Genomic DNA, 19,677 nt, shown 5'->3' on the forward strand with positions numbered 1-19,677 from the left:
GGCCATGTACAGTCCCTGCCGCTCTGTACATTTGAAGAGAGAAGAGATCTCCAGCTACCTATCTGGGAAAGTTTGTTTCTCTGATTTTCTATTAAAGAAATGTATAAACAATAAAAAATCCATATGTTCTGCCCAATCCATTCTCTAAAAGTTCCTTTGTTCACATATCTATCATTTAATAAACATTGAACTAGGCAAGATTATTTTTTAAGGTTTACTTATTTTGAAAGGGAGAGACACACAGAAAGATCTTCCATTCACTGCTTCACTGCCCAGATGGTCGCAATGGCCAGAGCTGAGCCGATCTGAAGCCAGGAGCCAGGAGCTTCGTGCATATCTTCTATAAACCACAGTGGCAGCTCCTGACTTCCAGTTTCTGCCTGGTCCAGCCTGGGCCATTGCAGCCATCTGGGGAGTGAACCAGAGTGGATGGAAGATCTCTCTGTGTGTCTCCCTCTCTGTTACTCTCTCAAACAAATAAATCTTCTAAAAAATATTTACTGAGCTATAAGTGACATACCAGAATTCAATGCAGTGGTGTTTAACATATACACAAGGTTATGAACATCGCCACTATCTACTTCCAGAATATTTCCATCCCTCAAAAAGAAACCTCAAATTGAATATAGTCATTTTCCTTTGCTTCCTTCCCTAGTTTCCAGCAGTCACTTCCTGTCTCAGTAAATTTGCCCTTTCTGGATATTTCATGTAAATGAAATTGTATAATATGTAGGCTTTTATGTGCAGCTTCTTTCAATTAGCATAAAATGTGTCAACATTAATCCATGATGGAACACATATCAATATTACATTCCTCTTAAAAATGAATAATTCTATATATGGATATACCACTTTTTTTTTATTGTTATTGGAAAGCCAGATATACAGAGAGGAGGAGACACACAGAGGAAGATCTTTCATCCGATGATTAACTCCCCAAGTGAGCCGCAACGGGTCGGTATGTGCCAATCCGAAGCCGGGAACCAGGAACCTCTTCCGGGTCTCCCACACAGGTGCAGGGTCCCAAAGCTTTGGGCCATCCTCGACTGCTTTCCCAGGCCACAAGCAGGGAGCTGGATGGGAAGTGGAGCTGCCGGGATTAGAACCAGCACCCATATGGGATTCCGGGGCTTTCAAGGCGAGGACTTTAGCCGCTAGGCCATGCCGCCGGGCCTATACCACTTTTTTAATGTTTATCTTTTTATCTACTTGAAGGGCTGTGAGCAAACAGAATGAGAGGGTTCCATCTGCTAGTTCTTTCCTTGAATGCCCACAGCAGCCACAGCTGGGTCAAGTTGAAGTGAGGAACCTCAAACTCCATCCAGGTCTCTCATAGGTGGCAGGGGTCCAAGTACATGAGCCACAATCTGCTACTTCTTAGAAAGCTTTAGCAGGAAGCTGGCTAAGCAGAATAACCAGGACTCAAATCAGCACTCCAGTGTCGGATGTAGGTATCCCAGATGATGGCTTAACCCCCTGTGACACATTGCCCACACCAGTTAAACTACCTTTTGTTCATTCACTCCTGAGTAGGTGAACATTTAGGTTATTGTCACTGTGGGACTATTATTAATAATGGTCCTATAAATACTGATGTGCAAATTTCCATATAAATATATATTTTAATTCTCCTGAGTAAATACATAGCACTGGTGTCCTCAGATCATGTAAGAGTGAATCTATGCTTAACTTTTTGAAGAAATACCAAATTGTTCCAAAGTGACTACATCATATACATTCCCACTGGCAATGAGGGTGCAAGATATTCACGTTCTTGTCTATATGTTATTGTACGTTACTTTAATTAAAGTCTTCCTAGTAGCCATAAAGTAGTATCTCGCTGTAGTTTTCATTTCATTTCATTGAGTATCTTTTCATGTGCTATTGGTTATCTGTACTCAAATTTATTTGGAGAAAGTGTTCAAATTCTTGGCTCTTTTTTGGTTGAAAACACATGTGGCAGCTCTTGGTACCATATTCCCCTTCTTTCGCTGGCTTTGATGTTTTTGTTGTCTGTTTTGTGAATTCCCAAGTTCATTTGGTAAAATCTATATTGTTTATCATGTGTGACTACTTGTATCTGCTCAATTAAGTTAGTGGTCAACAAATGAATAAACAGAAATTTCTTTGTCTTTTTAAAAAAATAAGTCACCCAATCTCTGTGTGTGTGTGTGTGTGTGTGTGTGTGTGTGTGTGTGTTGGGACATACCTTCATGGGTCAAATAGGCAGTTTACAACTCTACATTAGCCGTCACTTCCTGCTTGTGTAGAGCCCCAAAGTCAGAGGTAAAATTAGGATTTTCCTAAGTCTCTTCCTACACATGGCTTTGTGCATGTGCTTGACCTTCTAGATTTTTAGAAAGGTCCAGAGATTCCTCTGGACCTCCCATTCCCCATTTTCCTTTTCTTTTGTGCTTTCTACTAAGTCTCTTGTTAATTCTGAAATCACTGCCTGAGGAAGCTGCGATGTTTAAACATTCCCACTGATTATCTCCATAATTACCCTAGCAGTAAGACTGCTTACAAAGAAAGCTCTGAGGCCAAATAAAGACGAGTTCGGAGAATGCAGTTTTACAGGAACCTCCCTAGCAGGTAACAGTGATTATTCTCTGGGGGTGAAGTTTTCTGCAACCCCCCAACGTGTTCTGTCCCCTTCCATTGCTTCTGATTGGCTTGTCTGCACAGCACCAGCTTCTAGGTTGCCAAATTTTCTGGTCGCCTGAGGAGGTGGGAGTAACACAAGTTAGAGTGCCACAAGGCTCACTGTTCTTTTTATTTATTTAAATTCTTTATTTTATTACACAGTTTAATAAGTATTGGGGTTTCCTCTTCCCCCCATTATTCTCCTCTCCAGGCTTTCAATAGGTGTCTTCCGAATAAGGCTCACTATTCTTACTGGTATCATTAAGAATACACTGAACTATTTTTTTTAAAAAAATAAAATAAATGCATCAAGTGAATGCAAGTCTTTCGTTAATTTCCAGAGTTCTAAAAAATGTTGATTTTGATCATTCTTTGCTAACATCCTCATTGCTTTCATGGGGAAGTGGATTTTTTTCAGAAGTTCTTACTTCATTACTCTGTAAATGCTTCTTTTAATGAAACACATAAATATTATCGCAATCCAATTCTATATATTTTTCTTGTTTTTTTTTTTCTACTCACAAAGTAACATTCTTATTTATTTTCTCCTTCAGTGAGTAAAGTGTAAAATTGAGAATGGAGACACAAAACATTTATTTTCTGATTTTCCAGCAGTTCCCTCAGACAATGGTTGTGTGATAGGAAAGCACAGAGCTAAAATACTTTTTCCAAAGAAATAAATATAAATCCAGGGTCACAGTGGTTTTAGTTCCCTATTAGTTACAAGAGGAACTCGGGATTACAGACTTGTCTGACTATGGAAGACTTGAAGAGGATACATCATATTCCAAGGGGAAAAAAATGCCTCGATTTCTTGAATCTTTGTGGGAAGAAGAGCAGAACTTCTGAACAGACCAGTTGTGTGGCAATTACTCAACTTCAAATTTCATGTGACTCTTCCTTCTCCATGGCTTTCTCCCAATAGCAGACACTGAGGTGAGTTAGATGCAAATGAAACCACGATTAATATCTTCCCCCTTCTTGAGCAAAACTGGAATTGGTCAAGGATCTCTGGTGACTGCTGGCTCCCTCCTGGAGATAGTTGGAGCCAAATTCCAGGAATCAGTGTGCTTTGGGGAGGGGTGGGAAGGAGATTTGCATGTGTGACCTCACCCAGGAGACGCTCCAGCCCCGAGCATATAAACAGGAGGAGCGTGCTAGGCAGGGAGTTGCACCCTGCTCCAACGTTCCAGTCCCAGCAATCGCCTAACCCATCAGGACCATGGCGGCTCTCAGGTTCTTGCTGCTGCCCTTGGGGCTCTTTCTGTGCCTTGGATGGAAGCTTACCTTGGCCAGCCCTGCAAATTACAGTGACAACTGCCTGGACTTCCAAGACGTTTTTATCACCATCAGCAGCACAGGCATCAAGGCCTCTCCAACAGTCTATGAAAGCAACACAGTCTACACAGGTGAGCAGAAGCCACTCTCTTTGCGGTGCTTTGTTCGCCAAGGGGTGTGGCCCAGAACCTCAGAACCTACTCCTCTGTCCCTGCTCTCCATTACACAGTGTGTTTCTTAGCTAGATGGGCTGGGGTGGTAGAGAGAGATTTCTGCAAGTTTCTTGTGCAGACCTGGGTCGCGGGAGATTAAGAGTCGCTGTGCCTGGAATGAGTGTGTCCAAGAGCATACTTGGAGCAAATTCTCTGATAAAAGTACAATGGACATTTTAATTTTTTTTAATTTTTAAGGGATAACAACTGCATCTTATGACATTCACTTGATAAAGCAGTGCCAATGTGGACCACTGTGTCCTGCACACCTCTAGAATGCGCCATTTGTATCTGGTCTATAGTTGGAACATCTAGTGAGCTGAACAGGAAAGCATGACAATGTCATCTCATATACTGACTTGCTCAGGTTTCACTACTAGCTAAGAATCTGCTCACCTGACTTAGTGTATCTTGTTCTTTCTTTTTGAGATTTATTTATTTATTATTAGAGAGTCAGATTTACAGAGAGAGAGAGGAGCTACAGAGAGAAATATCTTCCATCTGTTGATTCACTCCCCAAGTAGCCGCAATGGCAGGAATTGAGCTAATCAAAAGCCAGGAGCCAGGAATTTCTTCCAGGTCTCCCATGCAGATGCAGGGTCCCAAGGCCTTGGGCCATTCTCAACTGCTTTCCCAGGCCACAAGGAGGAAGCTGGGTGGGAAGTGGAACAGCTGGGACATGAAACAGCAGTCATATGGGATCCTGGCACATGCCAGGCGAGGACTTTAGCCGCTAGGCTACTGCACTGGGTCCTGTATTTTGTTCTTAATCCAAGGCTTTGATGACAGGTGTCTTTTACAGTCAAGGAAAATACTTTCTAATCCATTTCATAAGAGCAGTAACAAATAATAGCATTTCATATGGTGCTTTATGCATGCCGTCCACCCAATGATCTATTGTTCTAATTTATAGGTGAGAAAACAGGCAGAGATGATAAGGGACTGGCTCAGGTCATGGAGCTACTGAAATGCTGGAACTGAGATATGAACCAGCATTCTGGCTTCAGAGGCCCTGCCCTTAACCATTGCATGACCTGGGTTATAATAATGGGAGTTGACACAGTTACCATGTGCTAGGTACTACACTAGAGGGAAATGCTATCATTTCCCCCATTTTACAGATGAGAACTGAGTAAGGTTGTTCAATTTTTACCCAAGATGATTAGGACAGAACAGAGCTAAGAGTTCAACCTGAATAATACATCCAAGATCTTTCCCGCTTTGTCCAGCCAGCCTGTATGATTTCAGAGCCTGTATTCTTAACTAGGGTGCTATCTGGGCTCTCTGTAATGTCCAGCCACACATGTTAGAACCCACCAGGGTGACTGATAATCCACAATCACGGTTGACAGAGACCAGACAGGTGCATGTGGTCAACCACAACAGGCTCACACATACCCTTGTTGGCCTGTCTTCTAGCATTTCACCGGGACCCACCATCAATTGCTGGAGTCCCGTGATGAAGCTCACAATGCCCCACCCCTCTCAGGTAGTGAACCTTGTCCTTCCAAAGCAAGAAGAAGAATCCTGTCATTCGAGATGAGCAGCAGGTTGCACCTATGTGTTGGCCCATGGAGGGACCTGGAAGGTTGAGAGGTGTGAGGGCAAGTGAGATTACAGGCCCCGATGGAAGGTAACATGTTATGTGGTGAAGGATCTTGCCACTGAAATGGAAGAATGAGATCTCCACCATGAGAAGGTGTTGTGGAGGGGGAGATGGGGAGTCTTTTGAAAGTGGGAAGGCAGGAGTAGGAAAAATCAAGAGGACATTAGGTTGAGCCAGGAGAAAAGGAAGGAGTAGAGAACTATGCTTCCTTGAATGCCTACACATGCCATGCACTTCTCCAAATTTTGCCCGACTCACCCTCAGAGGGTGGGAGTTTGGCACAGTGGTTAAGAAGCTGGTTAAGGTGCCAGCTGGCGGCAGCCCCGACCTCAGCTTCCTGTCAGGAGGACCCTGCGAGTCAGCAGTGATAGCTCAAGTGGTTGGGTTTTTGCCACCCACCTGGGAGGCCTGGACAGAGTCCCAGCTTCCACTTCTGGGTTGTTGTGGGCATTTGAGAGGTGAACCTTAGAGATACCTTAGAAATGAGAACAACAACAACAAAAAAATCAGGATGAGGGCAGGTTCTTAGGGCCCCAAAAGTTAGGTGCTACATATGACCATCCACAGAGCAGAGGCAAAAAAGAAAAGCAGAAATGTTTGTTTTTGCTAATGTTTGTTTATTTATTTTCATCTACTTGAAAGGCAGAGAGAAATGAAGCAAGATCTTCCATTTGCCAGGTTCACTCCTCACATGCTTACAATAGTAAGGGCTGGTCTTGGTTGAAGACAAAAACCTCAAACTCAATTTGGCTGCCCCATGTGGGGGTAGAAACCCAAGGTTTTGAGCCATCATCTGCTGCTTCCCACGATACACTCTCATGAAGCTAATTAGGAAGCAGAGTAGCCAGGACTCAACCTACCACTCCTAAATGAGATCTAAGGGTCCCCAGTGTTGGCTTAACCTACTCTACCACAATATCCAACCCCTAAAGTAGATGTGTTTAGATACCCTGGAAAAGGACACTCAGAGGGTTTTGAACAGCTGTGTATTCTGATTCCATGTTTGTAAATCAGGTTTGGCCACAGCATGTTCCAATCCAGCCTGAAGGAAGAAGACTCTCAGACTGTAGAACTCTATACAACGCAGGTGTCTAGGAAGTGAGAAAGGAGGACTAGAGCCCAAGCGAAAGGGCGAGAACAGGAGGCGGGATGAGTAAGGGCATGTCCAAATGACTGACTGCCTGACACCATCCCTCCTCACCTCCACCACACCGAGACCCACAGATCTAGGTCAAATGTCAGGGGCTCACTGAGCAAGTCAGGGCCCATGGGATGCAGTCAGCCAATCTTGATTGGCAAAGCAAACCACAGGAACAGAGAGATGCATTGTGCTAAAAATAACACAACAACGCAATTTAATCCAACATCCATCAGGTATTAAAAGCTTTACATTCTCCTCTTTAAGCCTCCCAGGAACCTTTCCAGGTAGCTAACATGATCCCAGGTAATGAGAGATGACATCATTTTCCCCAGACCTGGAACCAGGCTATGTGCAAAGTGCACATTAAACAAAAGTGTGTGGCGTGAAAGAGGAACAAGAAGCAAGTGGAAGATCAGAGCAGACACGAGTTGTTTTTTTTTTTAAATGTACAAGTTTTATTTGTTTTTTTTTAAGATTTATTTATTTTATTACAAAGTCAGATATACAGAGAGGAGGAGAGACAGAGAGGAAGATCTTCCGTCCGATGATTCACTCCCCAAGTGAGCCGCAACGGGCCGGTGCGCGCAGATCCGAAGCCGGGAACCAGGAACCTCTTCCAGGTCTCCCACGCGGGTGCAGGGTCCCAAAGCTTTGGGCTGTCCTCGACTGCTTTCCCAGGCCACAAGCAGGGAGCTGAATAGGAAGTGGAGCTGCCGGGATTAGAACCGGAGCCCATATGGGATCCCGGGGCTTTCAAGGCGAGGACTTTAGCTGCTAGGCCACGCCGCCGGGCCCACGAGTTGTTCTCAGTAGGAATTCAGGTCCAGGACCACCTGACCCCAGTGTGCTACATGATCCATTTGTGTTTGCTTTGCCCAAAGGTCTTTGAAGAAATGTGTGGTGGGCAGAATGGTGAAAGGAACAAGAATGGTGTCTCCTCTGTGGGTGACGGCTAGAGGGGTCACAGGAATGTCTCATCTGAGTGTGGACATTGACCCCAACGGGCCATTTAACCTGTGCATGCATTAGGCTCTCAACAGCTCGGAACTGGAGAATCAGCATTTCTGGGACCAAGAAGCAGGCTTTGCTTTTACTCAGAAGTGGTGTTCCCATATGTTCACGGAGGGGTTCCCACACCTCCGTCACAGGATCTGCTCCTCCAGGCCCTTGCTGCCCCTGGGAGGAGGGCCGAGCAGGTTCATCATCCTCCCTGGGAGATTGGCCTGGTTCAGGGAGGTTGAGAGAGCCCCTGCTAGAATCCCCTCATCCAGGATAGAGTGAAGGCAGCAGCAGACCAGATCATTGTCCACTTCTCACTGTGGCAAATTCAGAAAGCACAAAATAGGGCCCAGCGTGGTAGCCTAGCAGCTAAAGTCCTGCCTTGCACAAGCCAGTATCCCACATGGCTACTGCTTCTAATTCTGGGATCCCAGCTTCCCATCCAGCTCCCTGATTGTGTTCTGGGAAAAAACTTGACAACGGCCTAAGGCCTTGGAACTGCACTCACATGGAACACCTTGAAGAGGTCCCTGGCTCCTGGCTTCAGATCAGTGTAGCTCTGGCCATTGCAGCCACTTGGGGAATGAATCAGTAGATAGAAGATCTTCCTCTCTGTCTCTCTTCCTCTCTGTATATCTGACTTTCCAATAAAAATTAAATAAATCTTTTAAAAAAAGAAAACACAAAATAGCACTAGGGACAAAGCCACCCAGAGGACCACGACAAAGAAGTTATCACAGTTCACATAGTTTATTTCAGTCGTTTTATTTGGAGGGCAGATGGGTCAAGTCAGGCAACAGGCAGGGCTGGGCAGATAGGGACCTAGAACTGTTCTGGGATTCCCACATGGGTGGGGACCTTAGATCACGAGCTATCATCCACTGCCTCCCAGGAAGCACATGAGCAGGACACTGGATCAGAAACAGAGGAGTAGAGACTCGAGTCAGCACCGTGATATGGCATACAGGTGTCCCCAGAGGTGTCTTCACCATGGCATTAAGTGCCAGCCTCTTTGGTTATCCACTTGATGTATTTATTTCCAAACTTTCTTCAACTTTCTTTTTAGAAATATACCAGGGAGTGGGTGTTTGGGTCAATGACTAAGTTACCAGTAGAGATGTGTGCATTCTACCTTGGAGTACTTGGGCTTGAGTCCCTGCTCTGGCTCCCGACTCCAGCTCCCCACTGATGCAAACCCTGGGAGGCGGCTGTAATGGCTTCAGTTGTTGGGTCCCTGTCACCCACATGGGAGACCTGGATTGAGTTTCCAGCTCCCAGCTTCCGCCGCAAGACCATCACAGCATTTAGAGAGTGAACCAGGTATTTACTTGAGAAGTGCTCAAGTAAATACATTTTCAATATTTTTTTAATGTTTTAAATAAATAAATAACAGGATCATGCTACATGTGCACACTCTGGCTCACAACTGATTATTTCCTCTTCCCTTCCTCGTAGTGTGGGTTCCCGTGAATGCCAACCTCAGCTCTGTGGTCCTGCGAGCCCTGGACAGGAACAGCAATTCAGTGGGCTCCTGGCAAGGTGCAGATAAACACTGCAATGACAGTGTTCTCTATTACATGAAGCCTGGGGACAACACGCTTATCAAGGTGCAGTGGACAGCTCCTGCTTCTCACAACATCACCGAAGTGGAGCTGCAGTAAGAACCCATTTTACCTTGCTTGTTAACTTCCATACTGGGGATTACAGTTTCAAATTGACCTTGGAGGATGGAAAAGACAATCCAGATGATGTGATGTGGAAAATTCAGCAGTGGCTCTTCTTTTCTGTCTCCCCATTCTCTCTGTCCTACCTTTTATCTGCAGTGCTTACACACACATGTACACACACCCGCACACATCAGCTGTCTTCAACATAAATAGCAAGAACTGGACAGCATTTTTGTTTGACATTACACTCAAACTGCAGATTCTTAAAAAAAAAAAAAAAAACATAGATTCACTTTGGAAATAGCTAACAGAAAGTATGAGGGTTGTATACAAAACTGGCTGCCTAGTATCCCACAAAATAGACACACTCTGATTATGAGGGAGGTCACCTGGGAAAATTTAACAGTAAATCTTCTGCATTTACTTTAGGAACCAAACCTTGGGGGGAGGGGGAAGGGAAACTCATGCTCACTGATGAGCACCTCGCATTGAGAAGGCAGGTCTGACCTTGAGGCTGAGTCCACTGTCAACAGCCAGGTCTCTGTGGGAGCTTGTGACACCCACAGTGATGGTGTGAAGCCATTCTGTGCTTTCCTGCCATGCTCTGGGCCTGCTCAAACTGAGCAGGCTTTGGAGCAGGCACTACTGTGCCCAGAGGGAGATGTGCAAGGGACTGCCACAGCCTCGCCTCACAAGGACAGCAGGTATTAAAGACAGCCAAGGCTAAGCGGGCAGAAACTTCCTCTCCTCTCACCATGCTTCCTCTCCTCTCACATGCAAGAATGTTTAAAAGTGCAAGCAGTGACAATCTGAGAAAATCAGGACAGTTCCGCAGCAAGAGTAGGCTCCAGGCCCATCTCAACTCACACACCTGCTACACCTGTTGGCCTATGCTGGCTCACAGTGTGTGCACAAAACCACCCAAAGGAGGGGGGAGCCCAGCATAGTAAGGTGGAACAGAAAGCAAGAAACCCCAGTATGGTGGGTACTGTGCTGAGGAGAGCACAAAACAGATATGAAGGGGCCTCTGCCACCCGGGACTTAACGGTGGAGTTGAGGAGGTAAGACCTAGAGAGAATTTCTGAGGCACATCACTTTCTCAGCCTTCTTTATAGTCTCAGGTCTCTGCTTTATGTTCTCATGACTCCCTCAACTGTATCAGTGCCTGGATCACAATGGCAATTGATGGCTGAACTCATCAGTTGATCATTTGAATTCTCTCAGATTGCCAATGCCACAAGGGCAGGAACCATGCCAATCTCATTCACCACCAAGCATAGTGATTGGCATGTAGGGTCCTTGCATTAATTACCAGTTGAATGCATGAAATACGACTGACAATAGAACTATACTCAAGCCATAGGTCCTCCAGTGGGAAGGCAGATCCAATGCATTTCAGTGCAGCAGAGGGACCCCACAGGAGACCTGTGGGTTAGTAATGAAGGGAGACATGACTTCCAGAAAAGGTTGCATCGAGTCTTAAGGCAGATGTGACCAGAACTGGCCTTCAATGCAGGGGACTGGCTTGCATCAAGAACAGAGGTGTGAGACAACTGGAAGGGAGTCCAGGATGGTGACCTTGGTGGGGCTGGGATGGAAAAGAATCTTAGTCAAGTCAACCTAGGACAGGCCAACATTTAATGATGTATTAACTGTGCTGTGACAAAAGGAATTCAGTCCCAGAGGCAGAAATGTGAGCTGAGCTCATGAATTCCAGAGAAAAGGCCCTCACTTTCTCTCTCCTTGTTTTTCCCACCACAGAGCCTTCTGTGTAGACTTCAACAACACGGCTTTGTTTTCTTCCCAGAAGCTGGACAGAGCAGGTAAGTACCTCTGCACAGTTTGACAGGAAACTCAGCTGGCATGGGAAATGGCTTTGTGAATGCCTGAGACAAGACAGTCTTCCTAACACCCATTAGGAAGGCATCACTTGAGTCTCCCAGCACTTGGAAATGTAACATTTGCCCAGCCGCATAACCCAGGCCCTGTGGGAAACAAAATCCCTCCCCAGCATTCCAGCAGATTCCCAGAAACTTTACATTCTCAGTCACTCATGGCTTGACTCCTGTGTAACCAGACATTCGTAGGAAAATCAACATCTTCCAGTTTGCAAAGCATTCATGGATATAGTAGCCTTTAGGCAAAGGGCTTTAAAGGAAGTGGGTGTAGGGGGTGGAAAGCGGCACAAAGAAGCACTGGTATAGTAGAAATATTGACAATTTCATCAATTCTTAAAGTGGCCTTATGTGACATAGCACTAGGAATTTCCATTGGCTTTTTTTTTTTTAAGATTTACTTTATTTTTATTGAAAAGGCAGATTTACAAAGAGGAGAAACAGTAAGAAGGATCTTCCATCTGCTGGTTCATTCCTCAAGTGGAACAGCCAGAGCTAAGCTGATCTGAAGCCAAGAGCCAGGAGCTTCTTCTGGGTCTCCCACATGGGTGCAGGGTCCCAATGCTTTGGGCTGTCCTCGACTGCTTTCCCAGGCCACAAGCAGGGAGCTGGATGGGAAGTGGGGCAGCCAGGATATGAACCAGCACCCATATGGAATCCCAGTGCATTTAAGGCAAGGACTTTCGACACTGGGCTGCTATGCCAGTCCCAGAGATATCACTTGTTAAGATCTAGATACATCCAGTTTTTGAACAGACCTTTGAGATTAGCAAAGAGATAAGAAAATTGCACCTTTCTGCATATTTTCACTAATCAATCTAATATAATATTAACCACATGAAAAGAATCAAGCACAGGTTCTCTGCGCCAACAACAAATTCAACAATTATAGAAATTCAGTAGGTCTCTTCTTCATCCCATAAAGTTATGCAGACCTTAAGAGTAGAGAATTGCGGGCCCGGCGCCGTGGCCTAGCAGCTAAAGTCCTCGCCTTGAACGCCCCGGGATCCCATATGGGCGCCGGTTCTAATCCCGGCAGCTCCACTTCCCATCCAGCTCCCTGCTTGTGGCCTGGGAAAGCAGTCGAGGACGGCCCAATGCATTGGGACCCTGTACCCGTGTGGGAGACCAGGAAGAGGTTCCTGGTTCCCGGCTTCGGATCGGCGCGCAAAGGCGCGCACCAGCCGTTGCACTCACTTGGGGAGTGAATCATCGGACGGAAGATCTTCCTCTCTGTCTCTCCTCTCTGTATATCTGACTTTGTAATAAAAATAAATAAATCTTTAAAAATATATATATATTTATATATAAATATAAATTTTTTAAAAAAGAGTAGAGAATTGCTTATTTTTGTTACTTAATACTGAGTTCCCCCATCTGTCTTCCAGCTAGGCATGCACCTCACCCTAGAGAAGTACTGATGGGAAGTTTTCCCATGGACTCTGGCTCCAGCAGCCCATCAGAGTAGCCTTCTTTGTTCAGTACCCATTTGTCACCCAAAAGATGTTCTAATGTCATTTTTTTCCCCACAGTGATGACTACAACCATGACCTCCAACCCTACCACAGCCTTCACCTCCAAGACTCCCATAGCCTCAACTTCGAAGATCTCCACAACTTTGCCCCCCAGGATTTCCACTGCCTTGACGTCCAGAACTCCTAATAACCCATCCACAACTACAACCACAACCAAAACCACAACCAAAACCACAACCACGAGCTTGGCCCACAGAGCCTTCAGCAGTTCCATCACAGGTGCCGTTCATATCCTGCTCGTCTTTCTCACCAGCAAACTCCTCTTTTAAAGGAAATTTAAAAATCGGTCATTCCCACTTCTACCACATTCTCCAGTTCCAAATGGTTCAGTTCAGTTCCAAACAGGTGCTTGGACATGTGTAAAGAATGAAGGCCTAAGACAGCCAAGTACAACTCTACAACCACTGCTTTGGGCCACTGCTGGGGGAGCGTGGGTCAAACAGACGCTCAACTGGACCTTTCAGGGACCCAGTAAGGTTTTTTGTAAATACTGAGATCTGGCTCGAGTGTAACCTCAGGTTCTGCCTCTTGGTTTAACACACTGACAGCCAACTCCACAGTCAACCCAAACTTCTGTTCATCGCTAGCTCATTTCTCTGTACCCCCTGAGTGTCCAGGGGAAGAATCCTTCCCTGCTTCCAAGATGACCTCAGGGTTCTGACTAAACCCACTTAGGTTGCACAGAATGTCTGGGACTCATGTGACTCAAGGAGGAAAGGAAAAAGAAGAAATAGCCCTGGGGCTATTGGCAGCTTCTCATTTTGTTTGCACTGTGGGTTCTGCAGAGCAAAGAACAGGGATGTGCCCTGTCTGTGCAGACACTGATAGGAAATCATAGGGTAGGTAGGTATCAGTGTATTTTTTTCTATTTCAGACCACAAATATTATATTCTTCAAGTAAAAATAATGAACATGATCAATTCAAAGTCCAAAGAGTGACCAATCTTATTGTATTCAGTTTTGTGGGTATTAAAATTTTCACAAAATGCTGAGTGTGTGTGTTTTCCTGGCCAGGCATAAGGGTTACAATATCCCAATTTTCATTTTCCTCAAGCACAAACTGGTAATTTCCCCCCATAGTAATTTCTGTTAAGAAATGGGCAAAATATTTGTCATATTTATAGCATGATATAAAGCCAAAAAATGGTATTTCTAGAAAGTTGATAATAAATAATGAGGCTTTCTTTAAATAACTGTGCTAAATCCCAGGCTGCCAACAGTCTTCTCTGACCCCCTAGAGCATGTGCCTTTTAAGAGTTCTCCCACTGTTCACTCAGTATCATGGTATATCCTCATGGTATTCCCCACCATAGTCCGTGTATATAACTGATGAAGGGTTCCTAGGCAGACATCCAATCTGCTCATTCATAGATTCTTGGCATACCCAAGTAACTACTATTGTGAAAGGTTGCCTACGATTCTTTTCAGTCATCTAAAAAGTCACTATAATAAATGAAATAACCAACTTTTCCTTTCAAGATCATCTCCTTACTCATTTGGGATCCAGGGTAGGTGTAGGATGGGTTGGGCTTGGTCTTGGCACCCACTGAACTACATTAGAGCTGGGTCTGAGGGTGGACCAGACATGGCTGGGCTATAGCACCCAACAGTAAAAGCCAGAATGGGTGTAGACTGGTCAGGCAAGGCCGCTGTTCCTGCCAAGAGAGCAGGTGGGCCAAATCAGGCTGGGCCAAGGACCCACCAATATGAGATCTGCCAGTGGGAGATGACCTGATAGAGGAACTTGGGGAATTCCTCTGTTGGGACACAGTACCTGCAGATGAGCATAAGAATCGAGACTGGGAACAGCCCAAACCAGGCCAAGTTACAGCACCCACCAGCAGATGCACATACGTGAGTCAGGTCTGGGGGAAGTCCAGGCTTGGTCGGTTCACAGCACTCATTGACAGATTAGAGAACCAGGACAGGGTGCAGGACAAGCCAGGTTGAGTTGCAACACCACCCAGTTCACATTAGGGCCAAGATGGGGGCTTGCTGGGCTGAGTTGGGCTGCAGCACCCACCAACATGAGTTAGAACTGGGGCAGACAGGACCAGGTCAGGCTACAGCACCCACCAGTAAATACCAAGGTGAGGTGAGTCATGCCAGACTGGGCCGCAGCACCCATCAGCACATGCAAGACCTGAGATGGGGGGAGGGGGTGCTGAGTCCATTAGGGGCCAGCAAGGACTCCCCTGCTGAATTACTGCTCCTGTTGGTGATTGTGAAAGTTGGGACTTGGAGCAAATCAGGCTGGGCAGGGCTACAACACTTCTTGGTCTGCAGATGAGTCAGGTTAAGGGAGAGCCAGGCTGGGCTAAGAGACCATATCCACTGGTGCATGAATGAACCAGGGTAAGTGCAAGCTTGTTGGGCTTTGCTGCAGCATTAGCTGGCAAGTGCTGGGGCTGGGGGAAAACCCTGTCATACTAGATCGTAGAGCCACCTGGAAAGTGCAAGATCCAGGGCTGGGATTGGGTACAGTAGGGAAATTGTGGGCATCTTTCTGACGGGCTGCAGTTTCCACTGGTAAGCATGAGAGCTGGGAGTGGGACTGGCTAGATAGGTGGTAGCACCCACTGGCATGAGGTTGGTTGGGTTGAGCTAGGCTACAATGCCCATTGATGTGTTCTAGAGCCAAATGAGATGTAGGAAAGACTAGACCAGTCTCCTGCACATTACTGACATGCACAGGAACCAGGGCTGGAGGCTGGGACTTAGTGGGGGTTATTATAACTGCAGCCTAGACCACTATGACTAGGCTGCAGTTCCCACTAGTGCACATGAGGGCTGAGTGTGTGGTGGGTAGAGTTGGGCTGGGTTGCAGCATCCATTGGTTTGTGTAAGAGATGGAACTGGAGACAGAACTTACTCAGCAACTGAAATCACCAGTGTGTGTAGACTGATGTGGGTGACAGACTGAGCCAGACCCTTTACTGGTTAGCACACACAGGAGTCAGATTTGGGGTCATCTCAAGGCTTCTTTGGGGAACCCCCCCTGCAACTGAACCACTGGACTCAGAATTGCAGGATGAAGTTCATATGTCAGAATGGACTTCCTTGGTTGCTAGAGATGGTGCAGTGGATGGCATGCCCAGATGCACTCAGGAGACATGACAACCATTTAATTGAGGCCTACAGAGAATGTTTAATACTAGAGGGCAAAAAAAAAAAAAAAAAAAAAAAAAAAAAAAATTTGGGCAGCTATCCCAGGCAAGCACTGACAGCAAGTATCTGGGCAATGGAAACTCTAAGATAAACTATGTCAGCCAATGGACCTTAAAAGGATTTCTTCATCCTTGGAGCAATGAAACCAACAGCATTTCAGAACTATCAAAACCACTTGAGCAGTACCCTCGGAGCACGCTCCACGTTGAGACATTGGGATGACACTGGCTGGTCATTCCCCACCCCCAAGTACTGATGCAGTTGGGAGGTTGAATGCAGCTTCTCCCTTTCTCCCAGATACAGGAAGAAGAAAAAAAAATTGGAAACAATGGACTCACTCACTTTCCCCTATTCCTTGACCCTTCCCACCCTAACTGGTGATCCACATGAGCATGCATCCTTCCCGACTATGTAAACATCATCAAAAATAAAACGAAATTTAAAAAAATTGATCTCCCCAAAACACTGAGAAATGTCACAGGATGAGGAAAAACCCACAGCTGCCCACCCATTTAATCATCAATTGCTTTATGCTTCATGACTGAATATTAGGAAGAAATATTAGGAGAAATACCCTAGTTTTAAATCCTACAAAACTTGCTTTTGTGATCATTTCCACTCTCATTAAAATTATAAAAAGAATTTTATTACTATACTGTTAAAACTAACAGCCCTATTCTGATTTAGATAATGGCCATCTCCAACTGCTTCAGGTTCATTTAGCAACAAATATTTATTGAGCACCTGCTACCTACCAGATAATGTTCTGAGCTCTTGAGCAACACAAAGGTCCTTCTGGGCACAGATCCCCATCTCACAACTGCTTCACCAACCCGCCAATTTTTTTTAAGATTTCATTTATTTTTATTGGAAAGTCAGATATACAGAGAGGAGGAAAGACAGAGATAATTCACTCCCCAAGTGAGTGCAACGGCCCGTGCTAGCCGATCCGAAGCCAGGATCCCGGAACTTCTTCCAGGTCTCCCACAAGGGTACAGAGTCCCAAGGCTTTGGGCTGTCTTCAATTGCTTTCCCAGGCCAAAAGCAGGGAGCGGGATGGGAAGTGGAGCAGCCGGAACTGGAACCGGCGCCCATAAAGCTTCGTATTCAATCCTTACAAAAATGTATTACCTTAAAAGTTGCCTGATTGTTCTCTATGTTTTCAAAGATGAGATAATTAGCACTCAGAGGTGTTATGTAACTGGCCTCCATCACACAACTAGTAAAAGGCAGGGAAGGAAAATGGATTTGCTCACAAGATTATGCATTCCCATTTCACCAAGATGACTTTGAGTCAGCCACGATTTTAATGAGCTGAGTGACAAGAGATGAACACTTGGCTCTGTTTCACTGAATGAGTGTACAATAGTAACAGTGGCATGAAACTGGTAGTAATAACTGCTCCATAAATGGTAGCTGCTCTGACGATGTGTCTTAGTGTCTCTCAGTTTACCTTTCTTGGAGTTCACTAAGTATCTTAGATGTACATATTCATGTCTTTTATTTGATTTGATAAGTTTTCAGTCATTATTTCCTTAAATATCCTTTTCCCCTTTTCTCTTCTTCTTGGAATCCCACTACACATGTAGTAAGACACCTCACTGTGGCTCACGGTTCTCTGACTCTGTTCATTAGCTTTCATTCTTTTACCTTTCTGAACCTCAGGATCATTAGTTCACTAGTTCTTAGGTCTAATTACCACAGCCCCTCTGATGAATTTCTCACTTCAGTTACACTTTTCAGGTTCAACATTTCTACTTGGGTTGTTATCATTTGTATCTCCTTTTTCACATTCTCTGTTCAGACATTGGTCTCTTACTTGCCTTTAGTTCTTTGTGCATGGAGGCAGCTGACTTAAAGTCTTTGCCTAGTACAATAATTTAGATATTAGTTTGGCTGTCTCCCAAAAGCACTCATTTTAAAGGCTTGTTCCTTAAGTTCTTATGTTAATGAGAATAGTAAAGGCTAAGGGAAGAAACTTAATTCGCTCACAGCCTCTGAGGGTGGGGCTTTAGGAAAGTGCACCGGATTAGGTTGCTGGGATGGGATCCCATGAGCAAATCCTGGTGGCTTTGGAAGGAGAGACCACACAGAAGACTGTGGGTTCCCTGTCTCTGCTTAACGACTCTGCTCACCATGTTATTCTTTGTGGTTGTTCTGCTGTGTATTGCCATATCAGATTCCAGAATAATGGGGCCTCTATTCTAGGACCTCAAAAATTATGAGCTGAAAAAACTTTCTTCCTTCATCAGTAGCTTCTCTGCAGTATTTTTAGAGAGATAAAAAACTGACTCATTCTCACACCTAGAAAGTATGACTGGGCTTCATCAGAGAGATACAAATGAAAACCATGTTGAGGTACCACCTAACTCCAGTGAGACTGGCCTACGTTCAGAACTCAAGTAACAACACCTGCTGACATGGATGTGGGGAGAATGGTAACTTCCTTCACTGCTGGAGTGTAAGCTAGTACAACCACTGTGGAAATCAGTATGGAGAGTGCTTGGAGAATTGTAAATAAATCTGCCATATGACCCAGCTATCCCACTCCCAGGAATATACCCAAAGGAAATGAAATCTGCATAATGAGAAGTGGATCTGCAATCCTAAATGTGCAGCAGCACAATCTACAATAGTAAAGACATGGAAACAAACCAGATGTGCTTCCAAAGAAGAGTAGTTAAAGAAACTGTGGTACGGGCCATCCTAGATTATTTTCCCAAGCCACAGGCAGGGAACTGGATGGGCAGTGCAGCACCCGGGACATGAACTGGCATCCATATGGGATCCTGGCTTGTGCAAGGCAAGGATTTAATCATTGAGTCATTGCACCAAGCCCCTAGCTGTAGTTTCTTATTACCCCTTCTGAGTCTATGCTTACACTTAGGTAGATAATACAGAGGTTTTACTGTGCCTTTTCAAAGCAAAAATGTATACTAATATATACATAGTATATATTATAATTATTACATATTAATATTTGCTATTGTATGAATTATCTTACTGTACAATTAAATATTTGTTTCAGAGACCTATTCCTATTAAGAATATAAAGAACTTTCCTTTTTTGTTTTGTGGTAGGCCCATAACTTTCCATTGTATGAAGTGAAGGCAACATTCTGTTTAAATGTGGTTGTTGAAATATGAATTTCCTTAGAAAGTCATAGTACTTTTTATAATATATAATCTATTAGTGTTTATTCTCAAACTGTGGAATGCATGGGGAAACTGGGAGTCAGCCTGCATGTTTTTCCTTTTAGAGTGATGTACATGTAATATGTTTATTTTGTACATTATCATAGTTTTGTATATTGTATTTTACCAATGATCTCATGGATTCCTTGCTTCTGACATTTTAGGAAAAATAGAAACACTTGAAGTCTAAAAAAAAAAAAAAGAAAAGAAACTGTGGCACATCTACTCCATGGAATATTATTCAGCTATTAAGAAGAATGAAATTATGCCATTTACAACTAGGGGTCCCAACTAGAGATCATTTTGCTCATGAAATGAGTCAATCACAAAAGAACAAA

The 19,677-nt window shown here is 44.7% G+C and overlaps 1 protein-coding gene across 1 annotated transcript; it reads left to right on the top strand.

Moving 5' to 3' along the window:
- Positions 1 to 3,852: 3,852 nt before the first annotated feature.
- PLET1 (placenta expressed transcript 1) lies at positions 3,853 to 13,245 on the top strand. The gene is made up of 4 exons (XM_004585223.2): positions 3,853 to 4,052; positions 9,335 to 9,536; positions 11,308 to 11,369; positions 12,974 to 13,245. Exons 1-4 carry the CDS (start codon positions 3,866 to 3,868, stop codon positions 13,243 to 13,245), a joined length of 723 nt encoding a protein of 240 aa, XP_004585280.1. The 5' UTR covers positions 3,853 to 3,865.
- Positions 13,246 to 19,677: the final 6,432 nt, after the last annotated feature.

Source organism: Ochotona princeps, chromosome 4 (assembly GCF_030435755.1).
Source record: "Ochotona princeps isolate mOchPri1 chromosome 4, mOchPri1.hap1, whole genome shotgun sequence".
Taxonomy (NCBI): domain Eukaryota; kingdom Metazoa; phylum Chordata; class Mammalia; order Lagomorpha; family Ochotonidae; genus Ochotona; species Ochotona princeps.

Coding starts and splice junctions, on each gene's coding strand:
- PLET1 (XM_004585223.2), top strand. CDS start 3,866: ATGGCGGCTCTCAGGTTCTTGCTGCTGCCCTTGGGGCTCTTTCTGTGC. Junction 4,053..9,334: donor AAGCAACACAGTCTACACAG/GTGAGCAGAAGC, acceptor CCTTCCTCGTAG/TGTGGGTTCCCGTGAATGCC. Junction 11,370..12,973: donor CCAGAAGCTGGACAGAGCAG/GTAAGTACCTCT, acceptor TTTTCCCCACAG/TGATGACTACAACCATGACC.